Source organism: Rhinopithecus bieti, unplaced genomic scaffold (assembly GCF_001698545.2).
Source record: "Rhinopithecus bieti isolate Rb0 unplaced genomic scaffold, ASM169854v2 scaffold_4655, whole genome shotgun sequence".
NCBI lineage: Eukaryota > Metazoa > Chordata > Mammalia > Primates > Cercopithecidae > Rhinopithecus > Rhinopithecus bieti.
This window is the reverse complement of record NW_016804517.1, coordinates 82,874-102,170: the sequence shown is the minus strand read 5'-3', so window position 1 is coordinate 102,170 and position 19,297 is coordinate 82,874. Positions and strand designations below refer to the sequence as shown.

The following is a 19,297-nucleotide window of genomic DNA, read 5'->3' as shown; positions in this document are numbered from 1 at the left end:
CGACGGGCGGCCTGTAGTCCCAGCTACTCGGGAGGCTGAGGCAGGAGAATGGCGTAAACCCCGGAGGCGGAGCTTGCAGTGAGCTGAGATCCGGCCACTGCACTCCATCCAGCCTGGGCGACAGAGCCAGACTCCGTCTCAAAAAAAAAAAAAAGAAAATTGTTTTCATCGTTTACCCACTTTTTCAGAAAAGCAAATGGGAACATACTACCACTGTGTTAGCCCCTTTCAAAAATTTTTTGTCTGAGGAATCTTCCATATTGTTGTGGATATCTACCTACCTGATTCTTTTATTAAGAACCTTTTATTTCATTTTATGATCATGCTATAATTAACAGGCCCCATGATGAATATATAAGTTGTTTCCCGTTCTTTTTTTGTCATTGAGAACAGTTCACATATGTATCTTGTTGTCTTTTCCAAGTATATCTTTAAGGCAAATTCTTAGCAGTGGAGTTGCTAGGTCCATTGCGTCTTTGGTTTAAACTTGTGCCTTCAAAAATGATATTTTATATACTCACTGTTCAAGAGTGCTTCTTCCTTCTATCCCCACTAACCTTGGCAAACTGAATAGTTTCTCTTTTTTTGAGAGGGAGTCTCGCTCTGTCGCCCAGGCTGGAGTGCAGTGGCCGGATCTCAGCTCACTGCAAGTTCCGCCTCTTGGGTTTACGCCATTCTCCTGCCTCAGCCTCCCGAGTAGCTGGGACTACAGGCGCCCGCCACCTCGCCCGGCTAATTTTTTTTATTTTTTAGTAGAGACGGGGTTTCGCCGGGTTAGCCAGGATGGTCTGGATCTCCTGACCTCGTGATCCGCCCGTCTCGGCCTCCCAAAGTGCTGGGATTACAGGCTTGAGCCACCGCGCCCGGCAATAGTTTCAAACTTTAACTTTTTATAGCTTGTTGGCAAAAAATGCTATCTTGTTATTTGATTGTGTTGTTTTAATTGTGAGGTTTAGCGACTTTTTGATGTATTGGTCTTACGTACTTTTTGGTGTGTGTGTATGTATATAACTAACCCTATTTTCAACTCATTTTTCTTTTAGGTTGTTTGTGTTTTCCTTAATGATTTTCAGGAAAACAATTTTATTCTTTCTTCAGACAGTTGTCTAATGTTCTATCTATCTTGCCATTTGAATTTTGTGACTACAAAATACAGATGAAACAATAATATCATAAAGAACTTGGTGGGTTATCTTTTGTTTTGCATTATTGATTGTTTATTAAGAAATATTCTTTAAAAGTCACCTTTCTTAAATTAGCAAGTAGAAAATGCTTTTAATAAAGAGAAAAGTCATGTGCCCACTACTCCTGACTTACTGAATCATCTTCTCTTGGACAGAGAAGGTAAAAGTGAAAAGGGAATTTAAGAGTTCCTGCCTTTTTCCTTGTCTTTAGCATTATATAACTGTTTAATGTGTGGGAGTCTAATTTCTGTTTTCTTTTTTGAGACAAAGTCTCACTCTGTTGCCCAGGCTGGAGTGCAGTGCCGCAGTCTTGGCTCACTGCAACCTCTGCCTCTCAGGTTCAAGCAATTCTCCTGCCGTAGCCTACTGAGTAGCTGGGACTACAGGCATGTGCCATGATGCCCAGCTAATTTTTGTATTTTTAGTAGGTATGGGACTTTACCATGTTGGCCAGCTGGTCTTGAACTCCTGACCTCAAGTGATCTGCCTGCTCGGCCTCCCAAAGTGCTAGGATTACAGGTGTCAGCCACTGCACCTGGCCTAATTTTTTTGTTGTTCTTTTTGGTATGAACATTCTCCCCTCCAAGCCTTTTGTTTTTACTATTTTCACGTTCATTTGTATATGCTGCTGTTTTGTTTCATCTGTAGTTCTCTCTCCCCATCCCCTTTTTTGGCTGTTATAATATATATATGTACCTTTTAAATCTGAGCTTTGAAGGTAAATTAACTGCAGCTGTGTTGGTTGATTTTTAGATAATTTCTGTATTTCCTTCTTTGTCTTTTTAAAACTAGAGTCATTTGTAGTTGTTTATACAGAATTTTAATTTTTAAAACCACAAGTCTTTCATTATAGGTTGAGTTATGAATTCATAGCCTGTTATTTAAATGAAGCTTTTGAAATCTGTTTTACTGATGTGTATCATATCTAACTACACCAGTATTTCCTTCCTTGTCTGACGTGAACTCTAAAATTATGTGAACACTTTCTCCCTGTTTCCTGGCATTTCCACTCAAACTTGTTCCTCATTCTTAGTTAGAAATATATCCAGAATTGTAGTTTCTTTCTAATCTAATGACAGAAGCAAATTAATCAAGCATAGCAAGAATTTATTGGTAAACTGCATGTAGTTGAAAATACGTTTAGTATATATTTTGACAGTTGTAAAGTCTCTAATTTTTACTGTACCTCTTCTCTGTTCCAATTTTATGCTCTATTCTAGGGATGTACCCATTTCTACTACCTGACTAGGAAGCATGTGGATTGTATCCCAGTAGATTTTTTTTTTTCATAGATAGATACTTTTAGATATCTATTATCCAGTGTAGGTAGCCACTAGCCACATGTAGCTATTTATGTTTAAATGTAAATAAAATAAAATAAATTTACTCAGTTGTTTTTGCTAGCTACGTTTAACGTGCTCAGTAGCTACATGTGGCTAGTGACTACTGTATTAAGACAGCACAGATACAGAACATTTTCATTATTGCAAAAAGTTCTGTTAGACAGTGCTATTCTATACCATGTCATTCTGCCTCTCATTCTAAAAAGTTCTAATTCCTGAAGATGGTATACTCCTTTTGTTGCTATCCTCTAGTTGAATCAAAATAAATTTGAGACTTTTTAAAGGTAGGTTGCATTTTACATACTGATATTTCTAAATCAGAGGCTATTTATGTTACTTTTTTTATATTACTTTTAAAAATTAGCTTTATTGGAGTATAATTTATATGCAGTAAAATCTATCCATTTGAAATGTACAGTTCATTGACTTTTGATACACACACACACACACACACACACACACACACACACCTTCTTGTAAACACCACAGCAACCAAGATTTAGAACACTCGCTTTATAAAAAGTTTCCCTCATGCCCATTTGTGGTCCAGTCCCCAAACCTGGTCTCAGGCAATCTCTGATCTGCTTTCTATCACCATAGATGTTTTGCCTATACTAGGATTACATATAAATACAATCATATAGCATGTATTCCTTTTTGTGTCTGGTTTGTTTCTTTTAGTATAATATTTTTGAAATTTATCCCTGTTGTTGCTTGTATCAATAATTTGTTCTTTTTTATTGCTGAGTAATACTACATTGTATGGATATGACATTTCTTTTTTTTTTTTTTTTTTTTTTTTTTTTTTTTTTTTTTTTTTTTTTTTTTTTGAGACGGGAGTCTTGCTCTGTCCGCCTGGGGCTGGAGTGCAGGGCCTGGCCGGATCTCACTCACTGGCAAGCTCCGCCTCCTGGTTTACACCATTCCCTGCCTCAGCCTCCGAAAGTAGCTGGACTACAGGCCCCGCTCACCTCGCCCGGCTAGTTTTTCGTATTTTAGTAGAGACGGGTTTCACTCATGTTATGCCAGGATGGTCTCGATCTCCTGACACTCGTGACACGCCGTCCTCGGCCTCCCAAAGTGCTGGGATTACAGGCTTGAGCCACCGCGCCCGGCCGGATATGACATTTCTTTACTAGTTGAGTCTGTTATGAACAAAGCTGCTGTAAGCATTCATGTGCAAGACTTTTGTGGACATACATTTTTGTTTCTGTTTATTCAATACCTTTGAGTAGAATTGTTGGGTCACATAACGTAAGATCAGTTGAATGGAGTAGATTCCAGAAAAGCTCACATACTTATTTCTTGACAAAGGTGCTGAGATTATTGACGGGAAAAGGATAATCTTTTAAACAAGTAATACTGGAGCAATAGAGAAAACAAAGTGAACCTTGACTTTTACATCTTACCATACACAAGAATTAATTTGAAATGGATCGTTGACCTAAATGTAAAAGTAAAATTTAAAAATATAAAACTTCTAGATGAAAACATAGGAGAAAATCTCTGTGACTTTTGGTTTAAAGATTTCTTAGACAGTATATATAAAATTAACCATATAGAAAAAAATGGACAAATTTGACTTTATCAATATTAAAAATTTCTGCTCGTTGAAAGACTCAAGAAAATGAAAAGGCAAGCAGCCTTGGAGAAAATATTTACAATACGTATATCTGAAAAAGGACTTGAATGTATAATATATACATAAACATGCTCTTACAACTTCATAATGAGAAGATAACCCCATAAAGAGAAGGGCAGGCTGGGTGCAGTGGCTCACGCCTGTAATGCCAGCACTTTTGGAGGCTGAGGCAGGTGAATTGCTTGAGCCCAGGAATTTGAGACCAGCCTGGGCAACATGGTGAAACCCAGTCCCTACAAAATAAAAAAATACAAAAAATTAACTGGGCATGGTAGCATGCGCCTGTAGTCCTAGCTGTTTGGGAGGCTGAGGTAGAAGGATAGCTTGAGCCTGGGAGGCGGAGGTTGCAGTGAGCTGTGATCGCACCACTGCAACCTTGCCTGAGCAACACAGTGAGATCCTGTCTCAAAAAAAAAAAAAAAAAAAAGAGCAAAAAATGTAAAAATAAATTTTACAAAAGAAGATATAGAGATGGTCAATAGGCATATGAAAAGATGCTTAAAATCAGTCATCAGGGAAATGAAAATTTAAACATAATGAGATATCTCATATTTACTGGAATGGCTAAAAAAGGGCTTACAGGAATTGGCAAAGATATAGATTAACTGGAACTCTTATGCATGTTGGTAAAAGCACAAAATGATACAATTTCTTGGGAGAAATATTTGACAGTTTTTAGTAGTATTTTTGATAGCCTTCTGATTTTCTCAGTGAGTTAATAGGTCAGTTCTGCCACTGTTTCTTTCTTCCTTTTTTTTCTTTTTTTGAGAAGAAGTCTTGTTTTGTTACTCAGGCTGGTGTGCAGTGGTATGATCTCGGCTCACTGCAACCTCCACCTCCCGGGTTCAAGCAATTCTCCCTCCCTCACCTTCTCCAGTAGCTGGGATTACAGGCATGTTCCACCATACTTGGTTAATTTTTGTAATTTTGGTAGAGGCAGGGTTTCACTATGTTAACCAGGCTACTCTCAAATGCCTGACCTCAAGTGATCTGCCCGCCTTGGCCTCCCAGAGTGCTGGGGTTACAGGCGTGAGCCACCATGCCTGGCCTGCCTCTGTTTCTTTCTTTTCCCTCCAGCTTTATAGCTATTTAAAGAGAGTAGATTTTCTTGAGTACTAGGAATCACTATTTTTGAGCAGAATTATTCAAAGCTGTTATTATTTTTTCTTTAACTTGAGGCAGTATAGGAGAAAGCAGTACTGTGCAGGTAAAAGTTACAAACAGGAACATTTTAAACAAGATACTTTCCATGTATTGGATATGTAACAGAAGTAATTCTAATAACCATCCTGAAGTTGGTCAGGAGGCAGTGGTTAAGAATTGAAATGTTTGGAGCTTGCCTGTGTTGATGGGATTAAGGCAGGGATGATTTATGTGTAAATTTATGTGTTAGTAACAGCACTAACAGCTGTAGTTACACTAGGGTTCTGAGATCAGATGTTGATTAAACAATGCAGCAGGGGTGATATGGTTTGGCTCTGTGTCCCTACCCAAATCTCATGTTGAGTTGTGATCCTCCGTGTTGGAGGAGGGGCTTGGTAGGAGGTGATTGGATCATGGGGATGGTTTGTAATGGTTTTAGCACTCTCACCCTAGTGCTGTCTGGCGAAATAGTTCTCTTGAGATCTGCTTGTTTATAAGTGTGTAGCACCGACCCCCTTTGCTCTCTCTCTTCCTCCTGCTCCTGCCTGGGAGACATGCTTGCTTTCCCTTGGCCTTCCGCCATGATTGTAAGTTTCCTGAGGCCTCTGATTAAACCTTTCTTCTTCTAAATTGCCCAGTCTTAGGTAGTTCTTTATAGCAGTGTGAGAATGGACTAAGGGGAAATATATATGGTTACCAAATAGCGAATTAGCCATGGGAAAAAGTAGCAAATAAATAATTATTTTGCTTTTCAGATGCTGATTTTGTTTCATTTATTTTAGGATTGGTGGGAGCTGTCCAATGTCCTTAGGCTGTTTTCCAAATGAGATACCAAAAAGCTAGTTCTCCATTGGGTTTCTCAGGCTGCTGGAAGCATTCGTTATTATGGTTGTCATTACTTCGAGTTCTGTTGCCACTATGCCCACAGTAGTATTTGTTACATAACAGGTGCTTGATAAATATTTGCTAAATGAATTTTTGGAAAATACAATCTGCCACGCCTTTCTTCTGCAGTCTACGATCTGTTGAGATCATCCAGTAGATTTTTTTTTCTCAGATATTGTACTTTTGAGGCCTCAAATTGCTGTCTTTTATATTTTCTATGTCTGCAGAGACTTTCCATCTTTCACTCATTGTAATCTTTTTTTTTTTTTAACATCTTTGTACATATTTATAGTAACTGTTTTAAAGACATTGTTAATTCAAACATCTGGTTCATCTTGGAGTCTTGATTTTATTGTCTGCTCTTTTTTCTTTGTAATAAGTCATGTTTTTCTGCTTTGCCTATCTAGTAAATTTTAATTGTATATTGAAATGTAGGGAGTCTGGATTGTTACTTCCTTTAAGGGTGCTGAGTTTCATTTTGTCAGGCATTTAAATTGACAGTTGATTTAGTATTGTCAGGTTTGGTTCTGTTTGTTAAGGCAGGCCTATTTTAGATTTGTCTTTTGTCTTGGGGCATGGTTTTTACTTCGAGGTTGCCCTTTCCAATGTCTCAGCTAAGTATCTGGGGTGTTCCATGAGGTCTCTTCCACTCTGCATAGGCCAGAACTCCAACTTCTCCTAGTATTGTATTTCGTTACCTCTGGTGTCATCTCCATTATGCTTTCAGATCTTGCACATAGACAGCCCAGCCCCCAGCCAAGGACCTGAGATGAAATCCATACAAAATTCTTAGTCCCTCGCTGTCCAAACTCCAGCAGGCTTAACAGTCTAATCTCTTCCTGTTTACCTCAGTGCATTCTGTATTCTACTTGAGTTCCATTTCCTTCTGTATCAGGGAAGAGCCACCATGCTGGAAGCAAGGGGCACTATGTTTCTTTGTTTTTAAGGATGGTAACCTATCTGCAACAACTGTAGTGTGATATAAAAATCTATAATTTATGTTGGTGACAGTTACAAATACTGCTTGCACTACTTTGTAACATAATTTTTCAGATTCAAGTTCATATACTGTTTTTCTCCATCTCACCACACACATATTTTCAGACTTCCTCCTCATCCTTCTTCTTGCCAGTAATTGTATTATAACTCCTGCCAGTAGTTACATTGTAATTTTGGTTATATCAATATTGAGCTTTCATGGGATTATAACTAGATAAATGCCATTCATAGTTAAGTGATATAATGTGACTTTTTTCCTTCATATTTTGTTTTTCCTGGACTTAACAGTTGTCTCTCTCTTTTTTAAAAAAAATTAGTTTTAAATGTTCTTAGCTTTAATTCATAAACTTACCCCTAATTGTATAAATCTCTCAACATGTTTAAGCACATTTGGCATTACATCAATTTTATCTTTTCCAGGTGCCTTCTGATCTGTCCCAGTCTGGGCTAATTGTTCTTCCTGGCTTGCTGTATGGCTTTCTCCTCAAGATGTCCCTTCACCATTATTCTAGGGATTTTCTTTTCCTCTCTTGTGGGTTGGATTCTTCAGTTCTTGGAAACTGTCATCCTCTTTCATGGTTTCCCACTCTTGTTTTGGCAGAGCACATCTTTAGTAACTTCCTGAAAAGTGTATGGGAAGCAAAATTATTTGAGATTTTGTTTATTTTGAAATGCCTTTATCATATAGTCACACTTGATTAATAGTCTGCTTGGTATAGAATTCTAGGCTGAGAAGAGTTTTCCCTCAAAATCAGAAGGTTTTGCCCAATTTTTTTTTAGCTGCTAGTATTGCTGTTAAAAAGGATAATGTCATTTTGATTCTAGATTCTTTTATGAAACCTGTTTCTTTGGCAGCTTTTAGGGTCTTCTGTTTCTTTGGTATTCAGAAATTTCATAAGATATGTGTGCTTCTATTTCAGTCTTATTTTCATCTGTTTTGCCAGGTACTCGTGCACCCTTCCAGTTTGAAAACTCACATCCTTCAGATTTGAGTATTTTTCTCGAGTTATGTCTTCAGTTTCTTCTCAGTGTTCTCTGTTTCTGGAACTCCTAATATAATATTGAACATCCTGAACTCTTAGTTTTTGTTTAGTGTTCTGATTTTCATTTGTCTTTTTATTCTGTATATTCTGTTAATTCCTCGGCTTTATGGTTTTCTAGCCCTTCTTTTGTCTATCTTATGGGGTTGAGGATTAAACAATTTATATGCCTGAGGTGCTGTCATATAGTAAGTGCTTATGGTAGCTGTAATTGTTGTTTACTTTCATAACTGTCTTGAGGGAAAGGTCTTTGGTATTGATTCTTTGACTTCTTGGCTGTACATGACCTTGGGCGAGTGCTGTAATCTCTTTGAGACCTACCTCCCTCTTCTGTGTAATGTTAATAAGCTCTATCTCTCAGATGTTTGTGAGGGTGAATGGAATATGTATGTGGAAATGCTTAATACCTTTGTACAGAATAAATAGGTAGTACGTGGATTTTCAAATATCAAAAGTTTTTAGTTTGAAGGGAAAATGATGTCTGAATTTTCAGGGTTGTTTTTAAGAGTAGTTAATTATGACTGTCTTGTAAACCTGTATGAGCTACGTATGCTTGCACTAAATGCTAATACTTTTTAAAGAAGTTATGTCTTAGTATTCAATCTCATTATGTTAGGTTGAAGATAGAAGATTATGAAAATATTCTCTGAAAATCTCTGGCTTTACTTCAGATTGTATAAATCTGTGTAATGTAATAATTATTTAACAATGACATGATTACTGATCTAAACCCATGGAGGGATATTTGTTGGATTATTTATTTTCACTTAAATGGTATTTGAGATTAGGAAAAGAAAATCTGTCTTTTGGTTTTCTCGATAGTATTAATGTAATTTCAAATGTTAGCTCATTTTGTTAATGGTGGCTTTTGTTTGTTTGTTTTGTTTTAAGGTTTTGGATTCAAAGCATAAAAACCATTACAAGATATACAATCTGTAAGTATGTTTTCTTATTCGTATGCTTGCAAATATCTTCTGAAACAACTATTAAGTGAAAGTTACTTGCTTGTTAGAGTGAGGTAGAGTTAAAGATATATTTTAACAGAATTGTATTCCTAAACCAATTAATTCAAGAAGTCCAAGAGCATTGTTAGATCATTTAGAAAGTGTAGTGATGAGGTAAAACAATGTTGGCACAGATTCATGTTACTTGATCTGCTTTAAATGACTTGGCATCTAGCCCATATTTGAGCCCATAACCGTGTGGTAATTTGAAGTGTAATTCACAGCAGAGCTTCTGTTAAAGCACTAATAGCATCTTCCATGGAGGTATACTTTAGAGTGAATATAATTTTGTTTATCCTGTGTCTCTAGAGCTATTGACTGAAAAAGCTGTTAGGGCATTCTCTAACTGTACATAACATAAGTTATTTAAGATTGCTGAATTAGTTGGCTTGTCTTGTCTAGGACAGGGTTTTAAGGACTGCCCACCTGATTGATAGAGCTAGTTGACCTTATCTTTAACTTTTGTTTTCTTTTGACTTTGGGAGTAGAGATGTGAAAAGGTAAAAGGAAGGAAGGAAGAAAAAACTTAACTATTTTGCCCTTGAAGACTGTCTTTCCTTCTCGAAATATTGACCATTTTCTGATTTTAAAATCGGCACATAAAACATGTTATTTTCTACCTGACTTTATCTTTCCCATGTGATATCTATAAATTATAGATAGGAAAATTTTAATGTAAAGTTATACATACTAATCCACAGTTACAATTTTTCTATAGAGTTTATCAAATGGAAGAATAAGATTCACTTCTGCCTTCAGTGGGCATTTAAACTTCTACTAAAAGAAAGAAAGATTCTCTGTGCCTTCTTGTCTTGGGGTGTTGCTTTTTTATCTGTAATTTAGTGATCTTTCTAGTGTGATAAAACGCCAGAAGTACTTAGAGTGGAGTGGACATCGATATTGTTACTCTCAGTAAATTTTCACTGATTTTTCTCAGATTCATGAAGGAACAAATGTTTGTTAAGTCCTTATCACTTATTAGATATCACAAAACATGTTGAGGGGTGCCTACAGAGGTGAATAAGATGTAGTTCCCGTTCTCAAGTAGCTTACATTCTAATGTAGAAGGTAGACAAAGCATTACAGAAGTAACTCTTGTATAGAAGGTTGCGATGAAGAGAATACTGGCGATAGTAATTGTACCTTATAGAGAAGGTTTCATAAAGGAAGGCATGTTTGAGCTAGGGTGAAAATAACCAGTAAGGGTTGACTTTCAAGCCAAGGAGAGGAGAGGAAGTGACATTACAGGCCAAAGGAATGGCATTGTAAGAAGCTTGTTGGCATAAAAGTGTTTAGAATATGGCAGTGAATTCATTATCATCAGATTGTGGTGTCTGTGTGTTGAGTGTGGGAGAGAATCGCGGTGGCAATAGGCAACAAGATAAAAGTAAAAGCTGTTATGGAAACTTAGTGGGCCCAGCTTACAAATGATCTATGCATTTAGGGGTCTTTCTCTTTTCCTGATAAACCTCTCCTACAAAGAGCCTTGTTCCAGATACCATAGTGTTTCTTTGGAGGAAAAGAAAAACCACAAAGCTTTGTACTTTTTGCACAGCTGGATTCAGAATCTAAGTAATAAAAAAGGACACGAACTTTCAAAAGCTGGAAGCCATTAAACTGAGTCGCTTCAGGGTTAGACTATCAGAATTGGGGATTTGGAGAGTCTCAGAATGGAGATCGAAGGACACCTAAGACAAATTCTGCCTTTTTGAAAATTTTATTCTAGTTTAACATATTCAAAGAAAGGGAAGGAAATTCTTTTCATTCCTGTGTGTAGTGACTTCCTGCTTCAAGAACTTAGGACTTCAGCTGTACTATCAGTATTGTAGGTCACTTACATTTTTATGGTTAAAGTTGGCATTGGAGAGAGCCTAGGAACCTGACTGCCTGTTTGTTTTTATATTCCCAAACATTGGATTCCCAAGTTAATGAAGTCTCTTTAGTAGTTGAGGGTAGCTTTTAATGCATATATCTTAATGCCCCTTCCCCACATGGAATCATAGGCTTTCAGAACTGGAGAGTACCTGAAAGAGATCATTTAGTCCAACCTTCTCATTTTACAGATGGGGAATCTGAGGCCTAGAGAAGTTAAGTGAGTTGAACAAGGTCAAACAGGTACATATGGTAGCAGACCATCCACTGTTTATGCCAATATTCGCTTTATGTTTTGCTTTTTTGCTTGTTCGTTTTAACCTCTCCAAATTTTACTGACTTCAGAAGTTCCTAGAACTACTAAGTTATAGCATGTTATGAATTCTAATGTCACTTTCCAATCTTCTTTATCTTTTTTCTACCTCTGTTTATATTTCTGGTTCTGGGTAAGTGAGTCTGGCAAGCTGCAGGTGTTCTATTTTATTTCTTTTATTTTTAGGATAGTATTACATGTGATATATATGTCTTTGCAAACATACATAATTTGAAGATCTTAAAATATTTACACTAGGCATACCCACATTTAATAGTATGTTAAAACTTTTACAGCAATTATTATATACATGGTGAAGAAGAGTTCTTAATATGGACTTTCTGATTAATTGTATCTGTTTATATCTCTGTTTTCTTCAGGCATTCATAACATTAAGCAAATTCAGGTGTACTGTTACTTAATAAGTTTGTTTTGTACAAGTATATTTTATTTTTGTTCTTTGCTGTATAATCTGGTAGGAATGGGGAAGGGGAGATAGTGAATAAAGAGATCTATACTTCTTGCCTTTGAGGAATTTAAGTATTCACTGTATACTCATTTTTAAAAGGTATTTACTGTATTTCAGTGCATATTTTATTTGACATGCTTTATCATTTTGTGGTAAACCTTTAGCTTTACTAATTTTTATCTGTTGAGTTTTCTTTTGTAAGATGGTGATAGCTTCATTGAAGAGAGTAAAGAAGAGACCTGCCTACCTAGCTGATTCTATGGCAAGTCTCACTTCTGTGGAAGCTTTTCCTGTTAATCTTATTCCTTTCTTCAGTTTCTGCCTCTTATTTCATAAAACCTCGTTCTTTAAATGTTTAGTCATTTCTCTTGTCTCATATAAGCCAATATGAGGTAATGGCATCTTTTGAGTTTTAGTTATAAGGAAATATAAATGGTTAAATTTAAATGGTTAAACCCCATTTGCCATTTGTGTATCTTTAATTTTAGTTTGTTGTGAGACTTATCACTACCAAACCACAAAGAATTTAAAAGAAACTGGGTATGTGGTGGGTGGAAGGAGGGCATTTATCAGAGATTTTAATTTAAGAAGAAAGTCTTCATCCTTATCCTACCAACCCCCATTCCCTGAGCACATTTATCATTACCAGTCCCGGTATATTTGCTCCCATATTTGCTATGCTTACCTGTGAAGATTTTCATAACTTTTTTCTTGCTTTTTATTGTCACTGTTGGTTCTGTCATTTATGACAGATACTGCTCTTGTAGGAATGCTGGCTTTGACTAAAATTTGTTATTGCTTTTGTATGTAAAACTTTGTTTTTTTATTATAAGTAGAATTATGGAACAGTAGTAGAAAAAGTTTGACTTTTGTAATCAGAGATACTGAGCTTGAGTTCTGGCTCTTTCATTTGTATACTGTTATTTGGGGCAAGTTTTTTAATGCTCTTAAATCTTAGCTTTCTCCTATGTAAAATGAAGATAATATTAGCAGTTATCACGTGGTTGTGAGGATGAAACAAAAAAAGTGGAAAGTCTTTGTAAGGTTTGTTCATCTAGTTGACACTTAGTAGTCATTACTTCCACTTTCCGTCCATATAGTCCTCTTAACAGTAATATTTGAGAGCCATTTTTATTAAGGCAATCTTAAAGAGTGTTTGTCAAACCACATGTTCTGGGATTCTGAGAAAGTAGGGGAAGTTTAGAGAACTGAAGCTGCACAAAACTAACGTTTATTTTCTGTTGTGTTGTCATGATACCAGCTTCTTAGATTCTGTTTCCTAGTCCTACATCTCTGATTCCTTATAAAATACTCCATTATGAATTCTTCACTATTGACAATTTCTCCTCTTTTATCTGTACCAAAGAAAGTGTAAAGTGTGACTGTCTTCTTTGTCAGTCCTCTTCTTCCTGTTTTTCATATCAGTGGGTATGAAATTATTAGCAAGGATGCATATATGTGCATATGTCATTACTAAATGCATTTTCTTTCTAAAAAAATTCAATATACTAAATTATACTAAAAAGGAAAAGCTTGTTTTGAGTGGTAATATGAAAGTTGTTTTATTTTAGGTCTGACCAGTTAGAAACCAATGGATTTCAGTTTATTTATAATTAGTTAAACCTTCATGTGAATTTGATTTTGAATTTCCTTTAAAGTAGAGAAACTATATAGATGTTTTCAGGGTTTCTAAATGTACAATACAGGTTCACAATCACTTATTTGAAACTCTTGGGGCCAGGAGTGTTTCCATTTTCAGAAATTTTAGTTTTCAGAAGGTAACACAGATGCGTATACTTTTACATAAACACGCCAGTGGGAGGTGGGTCAATACCTGAAATGAAATGTTTCACTCTTCACTCTAAGTGTATTGAAGATGATGTACAATCTTACTACTTCAGATCAAGATTTGCTGTAGTTGAGTTTACCGTAAAACTTAAGAGAAAGTGTTAGATGTTTTGAACTTTTGGGATATTGAAATTGCAGGTTAAGGATCTATGGACCTTTATTTGTTTTAAAATGCTAAGATTTTATTTTAAATAATTTTTTTAAAAATTGTTTTGCATAGTAGTTGGAGTTACCAGGCTACTGCTAGCCATACTGATACATAAGATCTCTTTCTGAGCCTTGGATTGTTTGTAAATATGGGCTGTTAATTATTAGAAAGCCAGTACATGCTAACGAACATATCACTGCTATTAAGACAAATATTAGCATACTCTAGTAATGACAAGTCAACATTTTACTATTCTGTATTGCTTTTGCTTATTCTTTCATTACTCTCATACTGTAATTAAAACTTGCAACCTGAGAGACTGTTGTAAAAGGTGAGCATTGGCTTTTCAACAGGGAGAAAGGTCTGTTTAAAAAAAAAATTGGTAAGCATTGTGTCCAAGTAGATTAACATCATTCAGTTTTCTTTACTATCCTTATGCTTTTATTATTTTAACATATATCTTTTGAAGAATAGTTTGAGAATTATGTATGCTTAACTATGAGATACAGATACTATTGAAACTAGTCAGTTGTTTATAGGTACTTGTAAAATAAAAAAAAAAATTACAATAGCACGCAAATTTTCATAAAGGAAATTTGAAAGCATGGAAGCACCTGAATTTGCAGTACTTTATATTAGTGGCATCACAAGTTTTGTAAGCAAATTTATTAGCTCTAATTGCATACACTTAATCTTTTAAGCTTTGGTTTTATTATTATAATATGGGGGTGATAACAGTATCTACTTAATAGAATTCTTGTTATTACATGAAATAATTAATATTAAACAGCGTAATATGTGTCACATTATAAAGATTCAGGCAATGTTTGTTAATATTAGTACTTTTTTTCTTCCTGAATGCAAAAGATAACTTTATATCACTTTTAAACTTTTCTTTTAGTTGTGCTGAAAGACATTATGACACCGCCAAATTTAATTGCAGAGGTAGGTATGAATGTACTATACTATGCTGTATAACTTAAACCCAATAGACTATATCTTAACTGTCATAATAATGAGTCATCTAGATTATTGAGTGAGATACATATTTATCTTAAGAAGTATCTTAAAAATTTTCAAAAAATTTAATTTTGCTGTTTTTTTAGGAAAAAAGTATTGCATAAAGCTATTAATATTGTCAGGAAGACTGAAGTGCAGAGTAGACTAAGAATTAGGAAAATTCCTAGACTAAAAATAGTATAAGGAGAGGGTTTACCTACTGTTTGAGGCAGTAGGTCTAATAGTAAGCAACTATAGGGAGAAAGCAGAACTACTTAACTCTTCTGTGTTGAGGAATGACATAAAAGGTAGGAAAGGGTATAACAAATGTTGGTAAGAGGAACCTGATGGATGAGAGGAGGGAATTGCTTTAAATGAATTCTACTTCAGACATAAGTTAATTCTTGGAGCCCACAAAAACTTTCACTTTTATTTGTGAAATACAACTCAGTTCTATGACCTAACACTTTAAGCCATGAGAGAACTGAAGAGTTGAAAAGCTTGGCAGATGCTGCTGTGATAGTCAAAAAGAGAAAGTGGGTGCCATGAGCTACTATTGATGTATTTGCCATTGATCCCTCCTGAAAATCTAGAATGGACTTTCAGACAGATGGTTTGAAAATTCTAAATCACTCATGATTGAGATTTGGTATAGATTCACTAAGAACGTTTTGTTTTGTTTTGGTGGATTTAGGTTGTTGCTTACTAGGCAAAGCAGGCTTTAGTTGAGGTTTGTGTTGCTTTAAATAGACATTTAACAGGTTTTCCTGGAGGTTTTTGTGTACCACTGGGAAAATGGAGTTAGGCAGATGACTAAGTGAAAGCTGTCCTTCTGACTCCCTATAATGATAGTCATTGTCTACCAGAAGAGCTGTCCTGTCACACCAAAGGATAATTGATTGTATCCTGTACCATATTATGAGTGACTTGATTGGAGATATAAGACATACTTCTCACATATTTAGGTAACACAGGATAGTACGTTGAATAGCAGTCAGGGTTTTTAAGGATCTTAATAGAGTGGAACTAAGGTAGAAACTATTAAGAACAATTAATAGTGATATATCTATAGTCCTGTTCCTAAACAAGGTTTTTTAAAAACCTCAACTCTGACTATAGTGAACAGAGAAGTCTTGGACTCTTATAATTCATGTGAGAAGACCTGAAACTTTGATAACAATTATATACATTTTGTAAGTAATTTCTTTGGTGTATGCCTTCACGTATCTCTGTATGTGACCTATGCTACCAGTCCATTGAGCGTAAATTCCCAGAATGTATTCTCCTGCAGAAAATGGCGGAAAATAGTACTGGGATTCCCTAATGATTTACATGTGTATACAACACTAACATTTGCAAGACCACCTTTAAATAACACACTTAGCATTTTTATTTTATGAAATGTAATATGCAGTTCTTTCCATAGTTTATTAGTAATCTATTCTGTCTTTGGAATATGTTTTGTGATGATGAAATAAATACTATAAATAGTATTCCTTTTGCATTGAGAGTTCTGATGAAATGTCCATGTGACATTTCATTTGGGTTTAGCTGTACCTCTAATATGTGACCTATGCTGTCAGTCCGTATAGTGTAAATTCCTAGAATATATCCTCCTGAATAAAATGGGGGAAAATAATACTTGCTTTCCTTAATGATTATATGTAAGACTGATCAAGAGACTGTTTTCTATTTAAAATTAGAAAGTTAAGCAATACATTATTTTTCTCTGGAATCTAGTGTTTCTTTTAAATACCTGTTAAGTTTGTATGCAACATTTCTAAAGTTAACCTACTTGTAATTAAAAATTCAGGAGTTTTTTTTCTTATTCTGAGGTTATCTTTTTACCACAGTTGCACAATATCCTTTTGAAGACCATAACCCACCACAGCTAGAACTGATCAAACCCTTTTGTGAAGATCTTGACCAATGGCTAAGTGAAGATGACAATCATGTTGCAGCAATTCACTGTAAAGCTGGAAAGGGACGAACTGGTGTAATGATTTGTGCATATTTATTACATCGGGGCAAATTTTTAAAGGCACAAGAGGCCCTAGATTTCTATGGGGAAGTAAGGACCAGAGACAAAAGGTAGGTTATTTTTTGATGTTTTCCTTTCCTCTTCCTAGATCTGAGAATTTATTGGAAAACAGATTTTGGGTTTTTTTTTTTCCTTCAGTTTTATTGAGGTGTAATTGACAAGTAAAAATTATATATAAATACAATGTATAATATCTGTTGATGTATGTATATATACATTGTGTAATGATCACTACAGTCAAGCTACTTAACATATTCATCACCTCACATAATTATTCTTCTCCCTCCAAGGTGAAAGCATTTAAGATCTACAAGCTTCAATTTTCAATTAAACAATGTTATTATTAACTATAGTCACTGTGCTGTCCAATAGATCTTCAGATCTTGTTCATCTTGTGTCCCTCCCTCCCCACCCTCAGTCCCTAGAAAACAGTTTTAAAATAGTTGCTAATCCTTATTTCTTCTAAATTTTAAATCAGTTGCTGCCTCAATTTCTATATGAGAAATGACTGACTGATTTCATTTTTCTGTTCATGCTACCATTTTCGTATCATACTAGCACATGTTACCCATTAACTGTATTGCAGATTTGGTCTCATAAAATTCTTTTAAGATAACATTTTAAAAGCTATCAAAATAAGCTTATATTTCTGAAGCTTGTTTGAGCATAGAATGCCTTTGGATAAAATACCATTACCTAGTAAAGTGTGAACTTTTGTAATACGTAAAAATTATTCTTTTATAAGAATATTCATAAATGTAGTTAGATTAATAGAAGATTCTTGATTCTTTGATCAGAAAACTAAGGACTATATTGAAAAATCAGTGACAAATTTGATTCTTATAGTACATCTGAAAGCAAAAAGAAAACTTGGGAGAACTTTTACAGTGATTTAATTTTGCTGTTGATGTATTTCTTTGGGTGGTAAGTATGGCAAAACATGTTAAAATTTAATACAAAGAGATTTTGTTCATTTTTCCATCTCTAAGAGGGACAAAGCCTAAGCCCCTCCAGACAGATAGAAAAACTCATTTAGAGAGTTCTCCTTCATGTTAAGCTAATTTCTTCTTAATTCAGCTGTAAACAGAAATAGAATGATCATATTAATCATTTAAAGCTGTGTAGTTGCATTGATTCCTTGTTCCTTTACCCCTCTCTCATGTCTTATTTCCTTACCTTTTGTGACTTTTTTTGCATTATGTATAAGGATGCCAAAGTACTATTTATTGTTGATAGTTTATAAAATTGAATCTTACATTAGTACATAATTTTGGTGAATGTTGAAGATTGTGGTAGATTGCCTTACATTTCTGCATATTGTTTGCACCTTGGAATGATAGCACTGGCATGAATTATAGAGCTGAGGATCTAAAGATTTTTACTTTGATTTATCCCATTATCATCTGCAGGGAAACAATTGCTTTTACTGATTAAAAATATAGGCCAGGCGCAGCGGCTCACGCCTGTAATCCCAGCACTTTGGGAGGCCAAGGCGGGCGGATCGCAAGATCAAGAGATCAAGACCATCCTGGCCAACATGGTGAAACCTCGTCTCTACTAAAAACACAAAACTTAGCTGGGTGTGGTGGCGCACACCTGTAGTCCCAGCTACTCAGGATGCTGTGGCAGGAGAATCGCTTGAACCCAGGAGGCAGAGGTTGCAGTTAGCCGAGACCATGCCACTGCACTCCAGCCTGGTGACAGAGCGAGACTCCATCTCAAAAAAAAAAAAAAAACTTAAAATGCAGTAGTAAAAGCGATGGTAGAAGTTTAAAACCGAGTTGATGAGCAGCAGATAACTTGGTAGTGGAAAAAAAAGTCAGGTAAAACAATTTTGTAATAAAATAGAAAATTTTGTAATGTGGAGGCATAGAACACTAGATTTAAGCCAGGGGTCTTAAGTTGTGTCACATACCTTTTAGAAGTCTGATGGAAGGTATAAATGTTCTCCCACCAAAAAATGTACGTAGTGTACATAAAATTTTGCACATAGTTTTATTACATTGAAATATATTATTTTAAACAGAATGTAAAAGAACCTTCATGAAAACTATGTCACTTTTTTTCATGCAAAACCGGTGGCCACTACCTGAGAGCAGTGAATAAATCTAAGTAGTACAAATTAACCAAAATTAAGCTTTAGTTCTGTTCAATACGAAATTTTAATGAAAAAACTGCTATTTAACTTTTAAAATAACAAGTTGAAACTATGCTCTTTGACTTTGCAACTTTTATATCCAATCTTTGATATCCAATCAGTGTTGACTTTGGTAAAAAGTGCTGAAAATGCTATTTTACAAAAGAAAAAAGAGTAAATGGAATCTAAAGATTCTATTGCCTGATGAAAGTAGACTTGTCAAGAAATAA

General features: G+C 35.2%; 1 protein-coding gene across 3 annotated transcripts in view; it reads left to right on the top strand.

Annotated features, from left to right (window-relative positions):
* The window catches only part of PTEN (phosphatase and tensin homolog), a 107,633-nt gene that overhangs the window by 55,033 nt on the left and 33,303 nt on the right, over positions 1-19,297 (top strand). Inside the window, exons 3-5 of one of the 3 annotated variants that reach the window (XM_017868858.1) lie at positions 9,129-9,171; positions 14,792-14,835; positions 16,743-16,979. In XM_017868858.1, coding sequence (XP_017724347.1) covers positions 9,129-9,171; positions 14,792-14,835; positions 16,743-16,979 — 324 coding nt within the window. Of the gene's footprint in view, positions 1-9,128; positions 9,172-11,316; positions 11,356-14,791; positions 14,836-16,742; positions 16,980-19,297 lie in introns of those variants that run through there. The other 2 variants (XM_017868859.1, XM_017868857.1) reach the window with 2 other exon arrangements.